The sequence below is a fragment of the Mustela nigripes genome, chromosome 2, assembly GCF_022355385.1.
Source record: "Mustela nigripes isolate SB6536 chromosome 2, MUSNIG.SB6536, whole genome shotgun sequence".
Classification (NCBI taxonomy): Eukaryota; Metazoa; Chordata; class Mammalia; order Carnivora; family Mustelidae; genus Mustela; species Mustela nigripes.
The window spans coordinates 16,596,274-16,612,970 of NC_081558.1; the positions used below are offsets into that span (position 1 = coordinate 16,596,274).

General features: G+C 49.4%; 1 protein-coding gene across 2 annotated transcripts; it reads left to right on the forward strand.

Annotated features, from left to right (window-relative positions):
• The first annotated feature begins 532 nt into the window (after positions 1–532).
• On the forward strand, positions 533–15,123 carry FAM240A (family with sequence similarity 240 member A). Of its 2 annotated transcripts, XM_059387814.1 has the most exons (4): positions 598–614; positions 4,997–5,102; positions 10,165–10,310; positions 14,368–15,123. In XM_059387814.1, exons 3-4 carry the CDS (start codon positions 10,168–10,170, stop codon positions 14,498–14,500), a joined length of 276 nt encoding a protein of 91 aa, XP_059243797.1. In that variant the 5' UTR covers positions 598–614; positions 4,997–5,102; positions 10,165–10,167; the 3' UTR covers positions 14,501–15,123. The 2 variants fall into 2 exon arrangements, with proteins under 2 accessions (XP_059243796.1, XP_059243797.1); XM_059387813.1 differs by lacking the exon at positions 4,997–5,102 and having other exon boundaries at positions 533–614.
• The last annotated feature ends 1,574 nt before the right edge of the window (positions 15,124–16,697 follow it).

Genomic DNA, 16,697 nt, shown 5'->3' on the forward strand with positions numbered 1-16,697 from the left:
TCCAGTGTGGTGCCCTTTACCCAGAGGCAGTCACCGGTGGCCAGTTTCTGCTCTCCCAGGAGGGAAACCAAACAGACCGTAAAAGGTCGTCACCAGGCTCCATCAGCAGATTAGCAGCTCTGAAGGACAACACGCCTCTCTAAGTCATCCTGTAAAGTGACCTCTGAATGTGACTTGTCACACCATCCCAGGTTCTTTTATCCTCTGCAGGGTGGAGGGCGGCTTTGCCTGATGCCCGGCAGCTCTGAGCTCCTGGATAATCCAGAACATGTTCTGAACCCTCACTCTGCTTCCAGCCAAGTCATGGTCCCTGCAGGGCCTGCCAGAACAGAAGCTTGCCTGCCCTGGGGTGGGTAGGGGGAGCCGGGGAGAAGGGCTATTTTCCACCAGGAAGGAGGCCACTGTGTCCCCTGGAATGAGACCTCTGTGACTCTGCTACTAATCTGGAGTATGTAACCTTGAAAGGTTGAGTCCTTTCTGTAACTCCTCCTCTCTGCATATAAAGGGTTGGGGCCTGGAGGTTTCAGGACCAGGCCGTAGCCTCTGTAAGCCCCAGAGCTGCAATTCTCACCCTCCTTCTACCTGCTGGAGACCACAGCGGATTCATCTCCAAGGTACAGGGTGTTGAACTTGAGTGTGCCTGGGATGGATGTTTTATCTTGCCCTTCCCGGGTCGAGTGAAATGGACATAGTCTTTGTAAGAGCCTGTCTTTTTCAGTCCCTGGGATGCATCTTTCCCTCCGAGCCCCCCTACTTCGCATCTGCTTGGGAATGACTTAGAAATCTTAGTGGGGCTTTTCCATACCTGATATATGTATATTGAAATGATGTCTTCAAAATGAGCTAACCTCCGTGAGAAAGCCAGAAATCGGTGCCAGGGTTCACTTAACATGACTCTGATATGATGAAATACTAGAAAGAAGAACAGTGCCTATTGAGGAAGAGATGCACAACCCCCAGAACCGATACCTTCCGGTAATGTTTAAACAGAGATGCTCAGCCACCTGGAGGGCTTCTCAGAGAGCTGACGTTCAAGGGGCTTTGGGATTCTAAAGCAGAGCTTCTTAAACTTTAATACGCGTGTGAATCATCTAGGGATTAGGTAAAAATGCAGGAGTTTGTTTGTTTGTTTAAAGATTTTATTTATTTATTTCACAGAGAGAGAGAGGTCACAAGTAGGCAGAGAGGCAGGCAGAGAGAGGGGGGAAGCAGGCTCCCCGCCAAGCAGAGATCCCAATGCAGGGCTCGATCCCAGGACCCAGAGATCATGACCTAAGCCGAAGGGAGAGGCTTTAACCCACTGAGCCACCCAGGCACCCCTAAAATGCAGTTTTTGATTCAGATTCTGTCTTGATAAATTCTATGCTTGCAATAATCTCTAGGTGATGCCCATGCTGGCTCATGGGACAACTGAGTATCAGGGTTCAGGGTTGTTTTGGGGACAGTAAATAATCTTTACTTTTTGTTAAGATTTTATTTATTTATTTGGCAGAGAGAGAGAGAGGGAGGGAGAAAGGGAACACAAGCAGGGGGAGTGTGAGAAGGAGAAGCAGTCTCCCCGATGAGCAGGAAGCCCCTGATGCAGGGCTAGATCCCAGGACCCTGGGATTATGACCTGAGCTGAAGGCAGGCGCTTAACACCTGAGCCACCCATGTGCCCCAAATAATCTTTAAATAATCAATGACTGAATCTTACCCAATCAGCAAAACGTCAAGGTATGTTTCACTAAAGACAAGTCTGTCCTATTTTAAAATTTGTATTTTTACTTGAACATACAGCAAAAAAAAGGGACTCTCATGCACATGCTGGGTTCTATGAAATCTATCAAAAGGACAGTTCTGTGTAGCTACCATCACAATCAGGATACAGAACAATTCCACCGGTGCCGAGCCTCTGTGGTTGTCCTCACTTTCTCCCACTAACCGCAGGCAACTATAGTTTTGTCTCTCCAAGAATGTCCTATAAATGGAATCATAGAGAATGTATAGTCTGCTGAGATTGGCTCTTTTCCACTCAGCACGATGCCTTTGAGATTCATCCAAGTTACTGAATATATCAATAGCTTGTTCCTTTTTATTGCCCCACAGAATTCCATTGTGTGGATGTCTGCCAGTTCTTACCCATCCATTCCCTGAAGGGCTATTAACGCTGTTTCCGCTGTTTTACAGTTACAAATAGAACTGTGTACAGGTGCGCAGATTTCCGCTGGAACACGAGTTGCCTTTCTCCAGGCAAAATACCTGGGAGTGGGATTGCTATGTATGTTTAACTTCGTAAGAAAGTGCCAGACTGCTTTCTGGATTAATACCTGTATTCCGCATCTCCAGCAGCAGAGTATGAGCCTTCTAGTTGCTCCACACCCATCCTCTCCAGCACTTGATAAGGACAGTGATTTTCTTTAAAGATTTTTATTTATTTATTTGACAGACAGAGATCACAAGTAGGCAGAGAGAGAGAGAGAGAGGAGGAAGCAGGCTCCCTCCTGAGAAGAGAGTCCGATGTGGGGCTCGATCCCAGGACCCCAGGATCATGACCTGAGACAAAGGCAGAGGCTTAACCCACTGAGCCACCCAGGCACCCCAGCATTTTGCAGTTTTTGGCAAACATATTTTGTATGTTGTGCTACGTAGGTACCTCAATATTTCACTTGGAGTTATCGTAAACGGTGTTGTATTTTTAATCTCAGTTTTCAGTTGTTCATTGCTAACTTCCACTGATTTTTATGTATTGCTCTCACATCCTTCACCCTTGCTAGGAATTAGTTCTAGGAATTTTTTCCGTGATGTGCTTCAGGTGCACTAGAAAGGAATCTGTCTTCTGCCATCATTGGGTGGAGAGATTTATAAATTACACTTAGATCTAGCTGGCTGGTGATGCTATTCAATTTTTTCTAGATCTGTAACAATTTTCTCTCTGCTAGTTCCCTGTCTGGGTCAGGTCCATGCATGTGCATCCCAGAGGCCAGCTTAGGCATTAACAACTTCTAGCGGTCTCATTCCCAAGGTCCGCCCCTTCCGTGGTATCTATCCCTGTTATTTCCGGTTCCCTGGACTCCCCTTTGCAGTCCTTTGGCCAGAAACCAGGGCTTTGGTTTCCTGGTCTGCTGAGTGCTTCTGGTGCTGCATTCACATCTGGGGTCAAGTGCAGGGATACTGAGAGAAGGAAAGCAGTGGAGAGAGGAAGACCACAGCCCCTCCTTGCACAGCAAGTTGTGCTGCCCTGGGGATTTTGTGTCTGTGCAGCTGGGCTGCTGCGGCCATGGGGTCAATTCCATTGCTGAGCCTCCCTAAAGTCCAAACTTCCTAGAGACCAGAGATAGTAGAAAAAGGAAAAGCACGTGATTTCCCTTGTTCCCTGAACATTATGACTCTCCTTTCTCCCTTGAGTCAGGGGACATGGAGCTCTCTCTGGCTGGGTGCCGCTGCTGGGTCCCCTACTGCTTTGGGTCTGAACTGGGGATCCCAGAGTAAAAATGGGAAACTCAGCACACCACACAGTGGTGATGGGAATTTTGGTCTTCTCCAACCCACCCGTGACTGTTTCCTTTTTTGGAGTCCTCAATCAGTCGCCGTTTGCCTGGGTCCAGTCTTTGGAGCTGCTTTCTTTGGAGAGACAGGGGGTAGAGTGTGCCATATGCTTCCTCCATTTATCTGGAACTGGAGCCCTCTGTTCTATTTCAAGCCATGATCTCCATGAAGCTTTTTGGAATGTTGTGAAAAATCATCACAAAATGGCTGCTTTTACAAGGTGTTGGATGTGCAAGACTGGTGGCACATGGGGTCGGCTGGTGTATAATGAGCCACTCCAGCTGAGAGTCAAGGAATGATCAGTCTAAGCCAAAATTCCTTAAAACAAAACAAAACAAAAAAACCTCACATTCCTCAACTTGGGTTTAAACCTCTGAGTAGCCTAAGAGCTGGAAAATTAGATGGTTTCCATGACATCAGGGCTCACAAGGGACAAGTGTGCCTCTGGTTTGTGGACTCAGTAATAGCCCTTTGTGCAGCACAGAAACCTCACAGATGGTCAAACTTCAACCCTGTCTGTCTAAGTGACCTGCTGTGAACGTGGTCTGCGCTGCTGTGCTCTTTAAGCACTAATAGCTTTTGTGAAGTTGAGTTCCTCATTGTCACGGAGGTTATGGCTTTTCCCAGTTGGTGACCATGGGCTGGAAGCTGTGCTATTGATTCTCTCGATGGGAGGACACTAGTGGCTGGTGTTCTTGGTCAGAGAGATGGAGAGAACAGAACCATTTGTTTATCAAGGACAATCTCCTTGTTTACAAAGGGCTTTCCAACTATTGACATCTTCTTCGTCACGATTCTGCCAAGTAGAGTAATTGTCTTCATTTTAGAAGCCAGGGACCCGAAACACCACTGTTCACAGAAACACCTGTTACCTGTGGAGGAATGGGCTAACCCCACACCAAGGGGCTGGCAGAGTCTCCCGAGGGCTTAGAACGAGGGGACCTGGATGACTCTCTCTCTAGCCCAAAGACAGAAGACAATTCTTCTCTGCTTTTATGGAGATATCACTTATGTGAATAAAATTCACCAGATTTCCATGTACAGTTTAATTCGTTTTGGCAGACTGTCTCTTGAAACGGGATATACAACATTTCCATGACCTTAGAAAGTCCCTGCACCCCTTTTCAGTCAGTGCCCTCCTCCGCCCCCACCCCAGGCCACCCCCTCTGCTTCTGCAGGCCTCAAATCAGAGGCCCCTGCAGTGTCTCTGCTTCCTTACCCCTGGGGAGCACCCACCCACTCATCCTGCAGGTCCCTTCCCCTGAGACGGGTCAGGTGACTCCTCCTGTGCCCCACCCCCCCATCCCAGCTCCTGTCACCGGTAGTGCTGTCTCATGAGTCTGCTCCGCTCACCTCCTGTTACACCTAAAGTCACCTGGAAAGAAGTCTGTATTAGCTGATATCAGCCCTGGGGGACTGGGTGCTTAGAAGTCCCATATATCTTTTTTTAAAATTTTATTTATTTTAGGGGCGTCTGGATGTCTCAGATGGTTAAACGCCTGCCTCTGGCTCAGATCATGGTCTCAGCATCCTAGGATCAAGTCCTGCATCGGGCTCCCTGCTCGTTGAGGAGTGTGGGTCTCCCTCTCCCTCTGCATCTCCCCCTGCTCGTGCTCTCTCTCACACTCTCTGTCTCTCTTTCTGTCAAATAAATAAATAAAATCTTTTAAAATGTTATTTATTTGAGAGAGAGAGAAATGTGGAAAAAGGGTCAGAAGGAGAAAAAGAGAATCTCAGGCAGACTCCTTGCTGGGTGCAGAGTCTGACGTGGGGCTCGAGCTCACAATCCTGATATCACAACCTGGGCCAAAACCAAGAGCTGGCGGCTGAAACTACTGAACCATCCAGGCACTCCTAGGAATCCCAGATATCTTTAACACGCCCCCTTTCCTCTTGTACTTCTGTGTTTTCCTAAAAGTTGTCATTAATTTTGTTTCCTTGATGCTACCCCACTGGGGACAGCAGCTGCTACCACTTCTGGTCATACTGGGGACAATGACTGGAAGAGGTTGGTAAGAAGATGAGGTAATTTGTCGAACAGTAAAATGCACTTTTTCTTAGAGTAGATCTTGCTTGTTTTTACCATGGTGCCACCTGCATTTTCCAGCAAAACAGCTGGTTAGGTTGTAAACAAGCACGGGGGAGATGGGAGTGGAGACAGGCTCCAGTCTTCACCCCACTGGGAACTCTGCAGCCCCTTGGGAAAACACACATCTTCCTTCTCACACATGTGGGCACCTCCCAATGAATGGGCGTGGTGAGGCTCATCTCTGAGGTATCAGAGGCAAACGGACAGAAGAAAGACACCACTCAGGGGCGCCTGGGTGGCTCTGTCTGTTCGACGTCCGATTCTCAGTCTCAGCTCAGGTCCTGATCTCATGGGTCATGGGATCAAGAGCCAAGTCAGGCTCCCTGCTCAGTGCAACATCTGCTTGAGATTTTCTCTCGCCCTCCCTCTGCCCCTCCCACTTGTGTGCTCTCTCTCTCTGAAATAAATAAATCTTTAAAAAATAAAAAAAAAAAAGAATGACACCAATCAGAAGCTTTCATTAAAAAAAAAAAGAAGAAGAAGAAGAAGAAAAAGCTTTTATCAAATTCTCCACTGAGTATGATGCTGTATAGGACACTGTCCAATCCCAAAACCTGAAAATCTTCGGCCTTGTCATCTAAGTGTTCCTTTTTTTTTTTTTTTAAAGATTTTATTTACTTATTTGACAGACAGAGATCACAAATAGGCAGAGAGAGAGAGAGAGAGGAGGAAGCAGGCTCCTGCTGAGCAGAGAGCCTGATGCGGGGCTTGATCCCAGGACCCTGGGATCATGACCTGAGCTGAAGGCAGAGGCTTTAACCCACTGAGCCACGCAGGCACCCCCATCTAAGTGTTCCTAAATAGTGCCCAGCAGACCGGAGACAAAGCTTAATGAACCTCAGCCACAGACTCAAGAAGCCAAACATTCAATATTATGTACAAATAAGGAAAAGTGACACTTAATTTAGGGTTGGCAATTATAGTCTATTAGCTGCGGCTAGTGATGTCCCTGTGCCAGACCACAGTCTGAGAAAATCGGAGGGGCCAGGACTGGGTTCACCAGCATCCAGCAACAGGGTGTGAGGTTGGACACACATTTGTGTTAGGCATTTCCATGAACATGATCTGATTGAATCTTCATAACAACCCCATTTCACAGATGACAAAACTGAGCTGCAGAACACACTAAAGAGAATCCCAGAGTTCTGGGTGACCCCGGCAGGGTGCCCGAGCTCCTCTCTCTTACCCTCCTGCTTGTTGTGACGTGACTCTGGGTCCCCAGAGTGAGCCAGGAGCTCGCCACTGTACGCCGGCTGGCAGGCGTGTCTGCAATAGCTGCTACAGGCAAGATGAGATTTCTTGAAATATCCGATTCCAGGAGCTGTCAGGACAGGACGACAGAAGAGCCGCAAACCAGGCACAGGGTGTGGCTTGGGGAAGGGAGAGGCTCAAACAGACCCTGAGTCTCTCTGTAGCAAAGAGAGAGAGACAGAGAGAGAGCTGGAGAGGGCAGGGCGCTCTGAGGAGGGCTGGGAAGTCCAGTGGGCATTTGCAGCCGGTGTGGGAGGCCAGCCCTTCCCCGGGGCACAGGGTGGGTCCGCATCTGTGAGAGGGGTGTAGAGTGTATTACATTCATGGCTGCAAATGGGCCCAATTTTCCCCAAACTCTTCTTTCCTCTGGCCAGCAGGGCCCAAGAGAAAGTGTTCTGATGCTCAACGGTGGAGGGGGAACGGGCTCCCTGCTGGGCACAGGTGTCTCACTCCCCTGTGATGCGCGCCTGGCCCTGGGCGCTGGGTCTGTGATTCTGCTCTTAGTGACTCTCTCCTGGCCTGGGGCCCCAGAAGCTCAGCCCAAAAGGGGCCTGGAGCAGACGGAGTGTGAGTGGTTTCCACAGCTTGTTGTCCACATGCCACCAACCAGCCTTGATGTGCTCATGCGCTTGGTGGGGGGCCTCCCTTGTTTTCAACAATTCTCTTCACCTGTATCCTACATCCGTAGCTCTGGCACCCTCCCAGACCCAAACACAGCTAGGGTATCCAGGCGAGCGGTTGTAAAGTGCCCGACATTGAACACAGTCCGTGTTCAGGCTCGGGGTTCTATTTTCCTAAATAAATGAAAAAAAAACCTTCAGAGTAAAATTAGCCCTCAAAATTTGGGGGGTACACAAAAATCTAAAGAGCATTTACCTCCCCAAAGTGACTCCCTCCTGAATGCCAGAAGCATCAGGTCAACTCAAAATGATCAGGATCAGAGAATTCTTTCTTTTGCCCTCCCCCACCCCTCCACCTCCCAATCCCCAGAGAAACAGCCCTACAGCATCCTGCCAGGTCCTCCAGGCCCAGTGGGCAGGCAAGGTGACAGGGGACAGCCCCTCCCACTTTCCCTACACAATTTTCCCTCAATGTCTGCAGCATTGCAAAGGGACCCCACAAACTCCCAGGCCGACCCTTCCGGAGAGAGATAATAAATCCCCCCAGCAGAAGGGGGAATTTATTCAATTCAACAGATAATTATTGAACCCCGCGACACGCCCAACATTGAAATAAAACAGGAAAAATCCTCATTTCCGAAAAATTCTGCTCTGTGCTGGGGGGCTGGCTGCCATCAATGAGCTCTCTCCAGTTTTGCCAGGAACATATGAGATCACTGAGCCCTTCCAGGAGGTAAGAAAATCACTCACCTCCTTCGTGGGGAACAGTTGGGGGCAGGGGATGGAGCCTGGGCTCTGAGTGTGACGCTGCCCCACTTACCGTCTGAATGACTTGAAAAAGTCAAACTACTACTTCCAAGCCTCAGTTTTCTTACCTGCAAAATGGGAAAACAGTGCCTAATTTGCAAAGATGGCTGTGACATCTCTATGCCTCTATGCTCAGTCCTCACCACCTCAGCTACCTTGGAACCAACACTGGACACAGACGTGACTACTGCACAAGAGGACACAATCCAAGATGGCAGTTCTCACCTTGGCTACACGGGGAACTTTCAAAAACCCGGATGCCCAGGCCACATGGCAGGCCGCTATGAAGCCTGGGTGTCAGGTTTTCACAAAGCTCCCTGAGAGATTCCAGCCGGCAGCCAAGGTCAACAGCCACTGATCCAGCAGGAAAGAGAAGTGGAATTATTTCAACTCTACAGAAAGTTGGGCGAGGTTATTATTACTCACTGTTAATTATAATATTATGCCCTGTACAATTTGGGGTTTACAAATGACATGTTATATTTATTCAGAAATTTATACATTGCTAAATAGTTTCACATTTATGATCAAATTTCATCTTCAGAGAAATTTTTCTAAAGATTTTATTGATTTATTTGAGAGTGAGTGAGAGAGAAAGAGCACCAGCCCAGGGAATAGGCAGAGGGAGGGGGAGAAGCAGACTCCACTGAGCAGGGAGCCCAATGCGGAGCTCGATCCCAGGACCCCAGGATCAAGACCTGAGCCCAAGGCAGACGCTTAACAGACAGAGCCGCCCATGCATCCCTTCAGAGAAATGTTAAAGCTGAGAAACTGAGGCTTGGAGAATTTATCGACAAACAGAAGGTGTCCAGTGAATGGACAAACAGGTCCAGAGTCAATATCTGGCTTGAAGCCCTCTCCATCCGCCGTGTTCCAGCATCCCCATTGATCTCTACCTAGAGCTATGGTCTAGACCCCTAGACTGAGTGCCAGACTCTGGGTCCAGATGTCCCCTCAGTATCCCTCCCCCACACACACAATGTTAGCACCCAGGCAGTTCAAACTGCCCAGCACTGCTCAAGACCCCTCCCCTGTTTCCCATCTGTGCACAGGTATTCAAGTGTCAGGCAGCCCCTCACCTGCATCTGGTGGGTGGACTTGGCCATGCCCAAGATGCCTCCCGAACACATCCACTTTCCATTAACCTGGCCTCCACTGCCTGGTCGCTGCTTCTCCCTGGACATTTCCAATAGCCGGCTGCTCCTCCCCCTTCCCCCTTCGCCCTTCCAGTCCCTGCTTCTGGCCTGTCCGCTGGCCTCACTGAGGTCTGGGAGCTGGGCAGGGTTTCTTCGTGTAGAACGGCGAGCATTCTGGAGTGTCTAACAGGTAGAGCCCCATATAAGAGCGCGTGCACGCATGTGCGCACCCCAAATCAGCTTGCTCCCAGGGCGTCAGACACGGGGATCACTTTGATCCGCGAAGGGCTCAAGAAAACATTCAAACATAAGTGTGTGGCCTGCCTTCTGCATCGCGGAACCACAGGCAGGTCCTGTAACTCCTCTCACGTCTCACCACTAACACGAGGACAGGAACGCCTACTCGCGGGGATGCTGAGATAATGAAACAGACCACGCACCCTATGCCTGGCGCGCATCACCTGCTGTTAGGAGGCCGAGACGGTCCATGCTTCTCAAAGGGGAGAAAGGGAGGAGGAAGGAAGGTCAGAGGTATTGCCAGGGAGCGTGGGCATTCACATCACTGTATCTTGGCAACAGGAGGTGAGGCCGTGACGTCATCCCCCAGGTGAGGCTCGGCGGCTGGCCAGGGTCCCCTTCCAATAGTGGCTAGGTCTGGGTCCACAGACTCTCTGCCCTCCAGAGTCTGTGGGAGCGTGTTCCACCGGGGTTCCACTAACATCTCCTTTTCCAGGGGATGAACAATCAGTACGTCCGCCGGGAGGTCTTCTGCGGGAACACCTGTCACGAACTCAAGCGCTTCTGGGAGCGGGAGATTGGCAAGCAGACCTACTACCGGGAATACGAGGAGTATCGCCTGGGAAGAAGTGCCCTGAGAAAGTATGTGGCTCCTTTGTCTACTTTTTTTTCAAATTAGTTTTTTTAAATATACTTTATTTTGGGGGCGTCAGGGTGGCTCAGTCCATTAAGCATCCGCCTCTTGATGTCAACTCAGGTCATGATCTCAGGGTCGTGGAATGGAGCCCTGGTGGGAGTCTGCTTAAGATTCTCCCTCTCCCTCTGCCCCTACCCTCCATTCATGCATGTGGGTGCTCTCTCTATATAATAAATAAATAAAATCTTTTAAAAAATAAAAATAGACTTTACTTTTTAAGGCAGTTTTAGGTACACAGCAAAATTAAGCAGAAAGTAGAATTCGCATAGATCCCCCTCTCCCCCGCACACAACCTCACCACCATCAATGTCCCCACCACAAACGCATCACCACCTTTGTTTTATTTTCTTTTTTAAGAACAAAACAGATTTCCCTGGAAGAATGCCAGACTGGCGTCTTAGAGGGCATAATTATTTCTATTTTCCTTACATATGTTCCTGCCACCACCTCTGGTTGTGGGCAATAATTTTAATCATTCTTGCACTTTAACAAATGGACACTTCCATGCATATCTTTGTAAATGGAAAAATCTCTCCTCTCTGTCCCTGTTTCTAGGGCATGAGGGTTACACTAAATTTGGGGAACAGGTTAGCAGATGTGTCCATGAAAAGCAGCCAAGCAAAAGAGAGAGTGATCGATGCTTAGTGCTCATTTGGGTGAAGACACAGGAGGCCCCCGCAGGGTTCTCTGAGGGAGGCCCATGAGCTGTCACCCCTCTAATGCCCATCCCTGAGCCGGCCACATGCCAGTCTGCCCCCTGTAGAGCAGTGCTCTACAGGTGGTGGGACAGCTGTGTGCTGCCTGACAGCGGGGCCATGACTCCACCTGAGCATGCTTGCTGGGCTGATGATACGCACCAGTTCGCACCACTGAAACTCACAGTTGCCTTCCAAACTCCCTCCTGAGCCCTAGACAGGAACCAGCCTCTTCCACACGTGGAAACCTGCTTGGCCATATTCCTGGCCCCAGGCGAGGAGGAGAAGCAGGCTGTCCTAGCTGCCGGAGGGTCGTGTTAGGGAGTATCCTCCAGGGATTCTCTAAGAAACTGAGGTGGATGGACAGTTAGTCATTTCTGTGGTCCCTGCTCTCTCCCTTCCCCAGGCCAGGCCGCTCAGCATGCCACCCATGCTGCCCATAGGTGTGCCTCCCCACCGCGCATAGCCTTGTGTCCCACCCCCCAACCCCCCCCGCCCCGGGGAACACACAGAAGGTCTCAGGTGCAGGAGAGCTGTTTGAAGAAGATGCAGAAAGCGAGGTACATGCCGAGGGGAGAGCAAATCAGCTCCGAAACAAACCTCAGTTCATTAAAAATATGAAAATATATGTGCACAGTGTTCCGTCCATGCACTTGACACAAGACCGCAGGAAATAAGCTTTCTGCTTTTCCCCTTCCCATTTGAACCATGCACCCCCCTCCGGAGGGTCTCTGCTCTCACCCTCTAATCCGCCTTGTCCCTGCACAAAATGGAAAAGACTGTCCCAGCTCATTAGGTGGTTGCCAGGCAGGGACAGGAAAACACGCCTACGGTCTGTTCCCCTGCATCCTCAGTTCGGCCACTTAGTCCAGGATTAAAGGCAACAGAGGCAGAACGCCAGGGTGACAGATCTCCCTGTGCCTTGGTTTCTCCCAGTTACTTTTACCACAGACACTAAGAAGAAAGGGCTATTGGAGAGTCCTTGCCCTCCATCCGACGGGAGCGGGCGGTCAATATTGTTGTTCAAGTGCTCCATGGCCTGACTGATGTCTTGCTTGTTCTCTCAACAGCTGGAAAATGGTCATGGAAATCTTCAGCCTTAATGGCAGATTTGTCTGTTTCTCTCTTACAGCTCTGTCTCATTTCACTCCATGTATTTTGAAGCTCTGCTTTATTACAAACACTTAGGATTGTTATATCCTCTTGAAAAATTGACCCCTTACTGCAAAAAAAAAAAAAAAAAAAAAAAAACCTCTTTCTCTCCGGTAATGTTCTTGCCTTTGAAATCTACCTTGCCTGGCTTGACTACAACTACTTGGCTTTCTTTGACTGGGGTTAAGATGGAATCTATTTCCATCCTTTGCTACAGGATTTCTGTTCCCTTAGTGTCCACGGTTCTTAGTCACGCGCCCTGGAAGAATGAAGGAGTAGATCAGACAAAGACTGGTGGGCAGCAAAGCAAAGTTTATTGAGCCATAGTATAAAGCTCCCAGAGAGGGAGGGGACCCAGGAGGACTGCTGTTTGGGCATCCAAATCTACGGGGTTAAAAAACTCTTTTGAGGAACTATCTTGAGCATCCTGTGTGTGGGTCCCTGTGGATTGGCTGCTAAGCTGTGCCAGTCAGGGCTTTGCTCATGCACCTGTCTACCTATGGGGTCATTGTTCCTGTGTTGCAAGTCTTTGGGGCTGACATCTGGAGACGAACTGCCTCACCTTGCAATAGTGACCGATGTTGTTTTATTTCAGGATGTTTAGCAAGTGACACCCACAGAGGCTGCTGGACAGGATGCTAGCGTGGTCTTGTCTGAGCTGTCCCAACTTCTTTTGCTTTCTTGCTGGGGACCCTGGACTCAACTCCCTAAGTGTCCAGTTAACTCCTAACACTTTTAATTTTCACCTATTGCTACCTTCATATCAAAAGTGATTTTCTTGCAGGTGACATCTATCTCAACATTGGTTTTTATTCAATTTGACGATCCTGCTTTTTTTTTTTTTTTTAAGACGTATTTATTTAATTGTTTATTTGACAGAGAGAGACACAGCAAGAGAGGGAACACAAGCAGGAGGAGTGGGAGAGGGAGAAGCAGGTTTCCCGCCGAGCTGGGACCCCAATGTGGGGCTCGATCCCAGGACCCTAGGATCGTGACCTGAGCCAAAGGCAGATGCTTAATGACTGAGCCACCCAGCACTCCTAATGATCCTGCATTTTAATCGAGTGGTTCACATCGTTAACGCTAACTGGTGTCATTGGGTTTAGATCTGCCATCTTGTTTTTTGTCTCCTGTTCTCTCATCTGTTCTTCATTCCTTTCTTTTTCTGCCTTCTTTGGGGTGAATTAAGTATTTGTCCTGATTTCATGTCATCTCCTCTGTCGGCTTTGCCACAGTATCTCCTGATGTTATTTTAGGGGTTGCTTTAGGGTTTCTGTCACGGTGTGCTCTCTAGTGCCGCATGGTCCCCTGTAGGGCACGAGAGGCTTCTAACCACACAACCCCCCACTGCTCATCCCCTGGCCTTTGTGCAAAGGAGGGCTCTGCTTCCACATTTGTCATAAACCCCACACAACATCATTAACAGGTTTGCTTTCAGACACTGACTACCTTTTAGGGAGAGTCAAGCTGTGAGGGAAAATGACTAATATATCCACACAGTCACCTTCTCAGGGGCCCTTCCCTCCATCCTTCAGACTCCGATTTCTACCTGGAGTCATTCCCCCTCCGCTTGATGGATTTCCTTTAACTTGTCCTGTAGGGACAGGCTGCTGGTGATGAATTCTTTCAGTTTTTGTATGGCTGAGGACATCTTTATTTCACCTCTTTTTTTTTGAAAGATAGCTTGGCTGAGTAAACAACTCTAGATGCACAGAGGTTTCCCCCCGCCCTGTACTTTGTGTGTGTGTGGTTTTTTTTTCCTTCACTTTTAAGGAATCTCTACACCCACCATGAAGCTCAAACCTCCAATCCCCAAGATCAAAAGTAAGTTGCGTGTTCTACCCACTGAGCCAGCCAGGCGCCCCTCTCCCTGTACTTGAAAGACATTGCACTCTCAAAGGAAAAGTTTGAAGGATTAAGACTAGACGAGGCTGGGCAGAAGTGAGAGCTAAAGATATACCTATAAAATATAAGATATGCATATATTTAAATTTCAAGTCCTCTGCATACCTTTTAAAACCTGAATATGCATGCACACGTGCGCACACACACACACACACACACACACAGATACACCCTCAGGACGGGGAAGGCCTCCCCAGACCAAGCACCACGGACATGGTTGCTCTGCTTGCTGTTTGGTTTCTATTTTCAGGCTCAGAGAGGAATGGAGGCAGAGACTGGAAGCAAAGCTGAGGTTGCGGAACAATCTAGATGAGACCGAAAAGCGGGCAAACGTGGGCCGGGAGCTTGTTGCTTCGCTGACACAAGAGGATTCAAAGCCCTGAGGTGGTTCTACCAGGAAAAGTCAGTGCAAATGCCTGAGTCCCTGAGCTATGCCAGATGGATGTCCCACTCCCCCCGACCTGTGCCGGGTCTACCGGCTCATGTCCCCCACCCCACCCCAGGCCCCAGGTGAGAATGATCAGCCAAGTCAGCCCGTTCCACAGGGGCCCTGGATATTAGCCCAAGTATCCCTCAAGGCGAGATTATTTCATACCAGAGCTCCATGCAGCAGTTTTTATTTCCACATAATTAATTACCTCCTAATTTTAAAATCTACGTATTTTAAATTCTTAGCACATGCCGGGGTGACAGTGAGGGGGGCACGGTTTGGCAGCTGATCTTCATGGTCCCACTTTAAACATTGCCCACCAGTGTCTTCCCACATCTCTCCTAGAAACAGTTTCCCGTGATCCTTTCTCTTATTTTCCTTTTATGAGAAGGGAAACGCACCCGTCTGCGGAAGTAGCTGTATCGTAAATAACTGCAAAAATAAGGTTTTGCCAAGAAACTGATCTAATGTTATTGCTCCTTCATGGGAGTTTAATTGGTTCCCTCAAAGCATGGTTGCTGGAACTGTTCGATCAGATCGGGATAATTTTAATAAAGCTTGGTTGTCCGGGAACCCCGGATGTGTGCGCTCTGTGTCTCATGGCTTATTTTAAATCCCCACACGCTTGCACTGGCCAGCTCTCTGTCAGCTCAGCTCACATGTATCTGGCCATCCCAGCAAAGTGTTTGCCATCTATGTTCTAGACTTTGTAATGTCACGGTCACTCCCCAACCTTCTCCTGGGTCCCCAGTAGAGGACTGCTCCTTCCCAAAGCACGAACTGAGACTGGACCTTGGCAACAGTTTCCAGCCAAGATAAAGGCTCCGAGGACCATGTTGTAGAGTATCTGGAAGCTGTAGGCTGTACAAGCACAGACAGCAAAGCAGGGGCGATTCTGGATAGCGGCAAGTGTGGCCATCTCGTGCTCTAAGGGCCCCAGTGTGCAGGGCAATGCTTCCATCCATATCCCTAGGGAGCCCAGAAGGCTTCATCAAGGCAATGGGAGCCCCCCAGAAGATGAGAAGGGTTGGGAGAGCATTTCCCCAGGTCCCGTGCTCACCTGACCCAGCCAACAGGGCTCAGAGCCCTTCCTCCCAACCATGGTGTCTCATTCAACGTGGGATTCAAGTCAAATAATAAACTATGAAGGCCAGCTGGGCTCAGGCAAGAGCATTATGATGGAAGAGGTTTTCCTGCTGAGTAGGAGGAAGATAGGAATTAAACAGAGGGAGAAGTGAGGTCTAGGCTTGCAGGCAAGGGACTCTTGGAGGCATGGGCCCACCATCATGAACTACGATGGGATCCAAGCACAGATGGAGATTCGTTCATTGGCCCATTTGCCGCATACCAGTCACGGTGCTGGACAGCCAGAGGACAGCAGAGAAACCCAGAGCATTGGCTCTGGAGCCACAGTCTGATAAAGATAGCAGGAAGTTCAAGCCCATTGACTCTAAGGGACTTTCACACTGGGAACCATGGCAGGCAAAGCTGCCCCACAATTCTAGTCTGGGTGGGGGGCGGCTTCTTAAGAGCAGGCTAGTAAAGAAAACATGACCCAGATGAAGGTAAGGTTCAGGGCTGGTTGGTCCTGGTGGCTTTGGGGGAATACATTTAGCAACACAAGACTGGGAGTGAGGACTAGGTGTGAGTCTGCAGAAATACCCCCCAGGACCTCATTGGCTGGGAGACTTGGAGCTTCTTCCAAGGGCATGGAAAGCCACCGAAGGGTGTTGGCAGGGGAGGGTCACAATGGCCTGGGTTCTGAAGGGTTACCCTACACCGAAAGGTAGGAGGAGAGAGGTGGGAAAAGGCCAGCCAGGAATCTCTGCAGATGCCTCCCAAGAGGCAAGACAGTCTACACACTAAGGCCTTGGTGTCCTGGCAGCAGGGACTGCTGAAGAAAGGGGGAAAGAAGCCTGAGGGCCATTTTCTCATAGTACTGGAGGCTGGAAGTCCAAGATCAAAGCTCCAACATGTCAGTTCTGGTGAGGGCTTTTCCTGCCTTGCAGACTGCTACCTTCTCAGTGTCCTCACAGGGCACGGGGTGGGAGGGAAATGCTCCCTGGGGCCTCTTCTTACGAGGACAGTGATCCCATCATGAGGGCCCCACCCTCTTGATTATCCAAATCTAATGAACTCCCAAGGGCTCC

Bases quoted from the DNA above. Each gene is read 5' to 3' on its own strand.
- FAM240A (XM_059387813.1), top strand. From the start codon at position 10,168: ATGAACAATCAGTACGTCCGCCGGGAGGTCTTCTGCGGGAACACCTGT. The intron at 10,311-14,367 runs GTATGTGGCTCC...TTCTATTTTCAG, and splicing joins GGAAGAAGTGCCCTGAGAAA to GCTCAGAGAGGAATGGAGGC.